Consider the following 6,000-nt stretch of genomic DNA (forward strand, 5'->3'; position numbering starts at 1 on the left):
AGTAAACTAAAAAATAGAACAACCCTCACCACTCTCTCTCAAACTAGCTCCAATTCCCAGCATGTGTACACGGTAATGATACCAATGTGGTCATGTTATGTCATCTTAAAAGCTCAGAACCAGAAGTAATACTCTTGTTTCATCCACTGCTCAGCATCACCTAAACTAACAAGATCTTGGCAAGGACCCAGCTGTTCAAAGCACTTGAGGGTACATCTAACACCAAGATTGGTGAGTTCTTCCTGGCTCAAAAAAGAGACTCTACCGCATGCCTCCTGAAATATCCCCTGCTTCAGACTGGCTTATTTCATTGGCCTCCAGACTTTTACAATCCCATTCCTTATCACAAAAGTTCTGGAATAACCCAGTGAAAAATTCATGGCTCTTCTATACTGAAAAATCTGCAGTGTTCCACACTGCCTGGGGGCCTCTAAAGTAGGACCATTCTCTCACTCGAGTGTAGAGCCTTTGTTCTTGTTCTCAGCCATTCCCACCCTCCTCCAGCCTGGAATGCTTTTTCCACCTTCAACTCCTACTCATCCTTCATGGCCCAAGTGAAGTCTCATAAGCTCCATGATATTTCCCAGCCAAGTTCACCCACAGGCCACATACCTACTTTAAAAATTAATACATAAATGTTTACTCTATATTCTGAGATTTTGGTAACCAACTCTATCTTGCCTCACACGGCTATGTAATCCCTCTGTACCTCTGACATCTCTTCAATTAGTTGTTAATTCCATGAAAAGAAATGACTCTTTTTCTAGACACACTGTCCCAGTGCCCACGGTGCAACCCCCAAAGCAGGCATTCAATAAATAATTGAACAGAATCATGAAGTCTGACCCTTCAGCAAGACTGGAAATACTTTAACAAGCATTCCCTGAACATGTACTACCCTTCAGGTACTCGTTAACTATTAGACCTGTGCGTTTCAGACACTTTGGGACTCAGAATGGACCCGTTCATTTTCTATTTCCAATCTGCTGTGGTAGTTTGGTAAAAATGTTGCAGGAATGCCAGATTCCCTTAGAATTAAATGCTTACTCCCTATTTCTGTACTTTCCTGGTCTCAGGTAAGTTACAAACAATTTGGGAGCCAGTACTTCCAGTAGTACTACTTCTAAAGGCACAAAGTTGAAAAAGACCTGGACCCTGCTCGGATAGAGTGACGATGTAATGAGTGGACAAAAATAAGTACGTATCTACATATATAAATATAACTGAATATCATAATAATGTTCATACTACATGAAATCATTCAAAATTTTTAAATATTCCTTACTTGCAACATTACATAATTTATCTATAGAACAAACTGATATAAGCTCCAGTACTCTTCCCTGACTGTCCCTTTTAAATTATGTACTTTTTTTTTTTTTTTTTTTTTTTTTAAGATTTTATTTATTTATTTGTAAGAGAGAGAGAGTGAGAGCGAGCACAGGCAGACAGAGTGGAAGGCAGAGTCAGAGGGAGAAGCAGGCTCCCTGCGGAGCAAGGAGCCCGATGTGGGACTCGATCCCAGGACGCTGGGATCATGACCTGAGCCGAAGGCAGCTGCTTAACCAACTGAGCCACCCAGGCGTCCCTAAATTATGTACTTTAAGGAATTAAACAAATGCCATGTAGATCCTAACTCTCTCTGCCTGCTGAAATATCCTGTTCCTCCTGCCAGCTTAAAAAAAAAAAAAAAAAAAAAAGTCAGTCAACTTAATACAGTACTCTTTTTAACAAAATAATTAAATTTTCTTGCTTTCTCATGTTTTTGACTGTCAGTAAACCATTCTGTCCATTTCATGAAAATAGCAATTGAATTCATAAATATTGCCTTGTTCTCCTCTGTTAGAGTCATTCACTTTAATAGATCATCTAGACATTGTAGTGTGAATGAAAATGTTTCCCAATAAAAGTAACCTTGCTAAGTAGAAAAATCAGCAAAGAAGAGAAACCTAGGATTTTTGCTTCCAAAGATCTAGGGTTCAATCAGAGGTTCAACCTTAGAGCTCAACAATACCTATTGTTTGGGAATTTGGCAAGAACTTTTTTTTCTCCCCTTTACTTGATTTATTAACCTTTCTTTTTCAAAGTACAATTAGGTAAAAATGGAAACTCAGCACCAGAACATACAAAATTGCACATGCTTTCTTAAGGATGAGGCCAGAACCTAATTAATTGATCATATTTTCAGGCCTATTGAATGACTTCAGTTCCTGCTCAAGGAAACACAATTCCTAGGTCACAGATACAGCAATGAAATAGATCTGTCTACAGGCTTATATGGGCATGTATACCCGCTCCTTTAGTTGAGCCGGGTTATACATTTGCTCTGATGACCAGTAACTTTTATCGAAGTAACATGTTCTTTGTGACTCTTCTACCGATTGCTTAAACAGGAGCCCCTTGTGCAATGTTGGCCCAGTTGTAAAGCTGGATTCCTCAGTGGCAAACCATATGCAGACATTCCCATTCTGGCAAGAAAACCAGCTCAGACCAAGTGCCCAACTGGTGGGATGCACATGACATCCTCTTCCTGCATTGTAGCCCCAGTACAGGAATTTAAAGACCAATGAGTGTGGGCCCCACAGGTACCTCAGCCTCACTAGATCAGCTAGTCCCTGGGGGTGAGGCCCAGGAACGTGAACTTGTAAACCAGGTTGCCTCCCAAACACACACAAACATAACAAGTTTGATTCTAAGAAGTTTAACACTGACCTAAAGTTTTTTACAAAACCCAGATCAGAACTAGCTAACTCCAACACAATCCCCCATTCTAGGTTCTCCCTTTGGGATAAAGCCTGAGAAACTAGATCTTTCACAAGTCCCAACCCCCTTCCCCAGTTCACATTGATAATCAGTTGATTTTGAGAACCACTGCTTCCGATGATAACTAATTCATGGCAAAATTCACTGCTGGCCAGGCTTCATTTCACGTATCAGCGTAGCCAGGACAACATAGGAAATGACCGTGGAAAAACAGATGAAAGGGACATGCAGATACAGAAGGGAAGGCCAAGGCCACTCTGATCTTGGAAGAATTTGGATAGAAAAAGAAACTGCACTGGTCCGGAGCTGCCCAGACAATGCCAGGCCTGGGAAAACCTGAGGAGAGAATAAAATCTATCCTTGAATCTCTCCCAGTTCCCCTTCCCTTTGACTCTAATAGGACCCCCAATTGGCCAGACTGACCCCTAACAGGCTAGACTACTTGACAACATAATTTAGGTTAAAGCATTAATGACAACTTGAATCTGCCTCCCAGGGCACAAATTTTTTAATTTCCATTTTAATAATGGTCACCACCAGAAACCTTAATCCCAAAGAAATCATCTCTAAGTATAATTTCAGACACTAAGGAAATAAGTGAATGTGGGTAGCAGGAAATAGGAGGTGATGGGGAAAGGCAGGAGAGGAAGTTTTCAGGCAAGTGCTTCCTCCGTGTACATTAAGACCACACCCAAATATTTACCAAGCACCTGCTACATCTGTGTGTCGGGACAGAGATAGCAGTCCTATTGGCTTTGGGGTAATGCCCAAACAACCAAGGAAAATACTTCATGTAACAGAGGAGAAGAGAAAATGTATTATTAGACCATGACAGGTTTTCAACGACACTACTCTGTGTTGTGTTACACCTGCGAAGCTTTTGGTAGGTTTTAAATATGCTCCTTGGATTTTTAGATTAGCCAGATGGCATTCCAGTTGTCACTCAGGGTCTTTTAAAATAAATCACTGTCACTTCTCTGAAAACAACAACAGGATCTTATGCAATCAGAACTCCTTGAGGAGTGTCCAAAGAAAGGTACCAGCCTTTCCCCAGAATTAAGTGCAAAACATTTTCAAAAAAATTTTCCATATGAAATCTGGGACTGAGTATCTCCATTTTGAAGCTGCTATGCCCAGGGCTGACTCGGGATTCAGCCACACAGGGTTCCAAGAATCAGGCACGGAAAGGGCTGGGTGTTTATAAGCCCAGCCCAGGGAGGGGAGCAGCACCTGTGCACCTGAATCAGGAAGTCACAGCCTATCTTTGGCCTGCACATTTTGGCACACATCCCTCCCCCTCTCTCTTTTGGAAAAGCCACAGTTGCAGCAATCTCATTAACAGATGTGGGTCTCCATGAGTATTTCACATGCCATATATTTTATATGACATCTTCTAAAAGTCAAGCCCAGCTTGTTTTTTTTAAGTAACTCCACTTAAGTGAGCCGAAAGCTTGGCACTAAGAGGACAGCTTATCCAAACACAAAAACAAAAGGATGTGGGAAACAAGAGGGCCTGGGAAGCCCTGCAAAATCTCACCCCTCCATCACCGAGTCACTGTGATGTGACACTCTCCTATCTATTCCCACATTTACTTGCTTTTTGGGAAACTTTAGCAAACACTTCCTAAGTTACTGGGCTTTCTGTATCAAACTTGCAGCATTTTTTAAACACAGTTCAGTATAAAACTTTATATATCCCTTTTTCCTGAAAAGCTGCTGAGTGAGTTCTACCAAGAGGTCCCAGAAGTAAACATCACGAGTTAGTCTAAAGAAAGACTGCTAAATGAAGTGTAGGTATTTAATATATATGTAAATTTTATATAAATTACATATAATATTAGTAAGATATACTACCTATAAATTTTTAACATATATGTATCATATCGTATCAGGAAAACATATTAAGGAAGGGATGACAAGAATTAAAACCATGAACTATAAACTGTCTAATAAAAAAATACTATGACTGCTGGCCTTGAGTAAAATATTATACTCCTTCATTCCATGTTCAAATGATATTAGTTGCCCCAATCAGCAGCTTTAACCATAGGACAAGAAGATGCATTTCTCCTAAGCCAGATCTTTGAGGTCAGAAGACAAAACTGACAAAGGGCACCCAAGAAAAGTTCACTGTGTCTTAAAAATCTGTAGACAAGAGAGGATGAGAATAAGTTTAACCCTGTTTATCACATGCTGGAATTTGACTCAAGTCATTTCACATCTATCTCCTATTTGTTGTAAATGTATACAGCCTGCTCCGTGAAAACTGACACCAATGTTGGCAAAATACAACAAAGCTTCCTTTCTGACATGTCAAACAGATTTTGTTTAAAAAAAAAAAAAAATCTGAGCTCCAAGAATGCAAATCGTAGAGCACTGAGCTTCTGCAAGCAATTAGCTTGTTATAATATCTCTCCCACAGCTGCTAAAAGGCTATTTCAACCTGTAAAGATTTCTGGGCCCCATCAGTCAGCACCTCTCACGGTCTTCACAGCCCCAGATTACGGGAGACAATGCATCTAATACGAAGAGCGGCTGGGGACGGTGGAAGATACCTTCACGATAGTTGCTTCCAGAGAAAGGCATGCAAGTGTTATTTTAATGGCAAGAATCACTTACTCTGTTACAGCGGTGCTGCTGAAGGAATTATCCTGAAGGCTGAAACAGAAACAAGAAAACATCAGCCAAGTCCGGCCGGGGAGCCGTCTCCCTGATTGCTCTCCGGGAGTTAGAGCATACACACAAACATGGCATTGCAAGGCAAGTCTCAGGGCTCGCCCGGCACGCTCGCTCTACCTTGGGCTGCTGTCTGCACATGCTCGTAACGACACCCCCAGCTGGGGCCCAGCCGCACGGGCGAACCACAAAGCCCGGCAGCCCGCGAGGCTGCGGGGACAGAGTGGGGCGGGGCGGGGCGCGGCGGCAGGGCCGGCCCCGGGCTCCCGGGCTCCCGGGCTCCCCGCAAGGAGCGCCTGGGGAGTCACGGCGACCCCGACCTCGCCAGCCCCGCGCGGCGTTTAATCCAGGCTTCTCGGTGCCAGCCACCCCCGGGTTGGCGATGGGAAAGCCCAGCCGTTTCTGCCTAGGTGCTGAAATCCCTGGGGGACTTGCTTTCTTCCAGACGTCTCCTGCCAATTTTACACAGCTACCCCCTCTAGGGATGGGAGGCTGGCAGAAATTCATCCGTCGGGAGGGAACCAGAACCGGGAGGAGGACACAGCTGCTGTTATTGCTGTG

The 6,000-nt window shown here is 42.9% G+C and overlaps 1 protein-coding gene across 6 annotated transcripts in view; it reads right to left on the reverse strand.

Moving 5' to 3' along the window:
* FAM13C (family with sequence similarity 13 member C) overlaps window positions 1–5,778 on the reverse strand; it is a 143,869-nt gene extending 138,091 nt beyond the window's left edge. For 5 of the 6 annotated variants that reach the window (XM_032312411.1, XM_032312410.1, XM_032312407.1 and 2 more), the window contains exon 1: window positions 5,383–5,553. In XM_032312411.1, the coding sequence (XP_032168302.1) occupies window positions 5,383–5,444 (62 nt within the window). In that variant the 5' untranslated portion in view covers window positions 5,445–5,553. The other variant, XM_032312412.1, reaches the window with a different exon arrangement.
* Between the last annotated feature and the right edge of the window lie 222 nt (window positions 5,779–6,000).

This window comes from Mustela erminea, chromosome 14 (genome assembly GCF_009829155.1).
Source record: "Mustela erminea isolate mMusErm1 chromosome 14, mMusErm1.Pri, whole genome shotgun sequence".
NCBI lineage: Eukaryota > Metazoa > Chordata > Mammalia > Carnivora > Mustelidae > Mustela > Mustela erminea.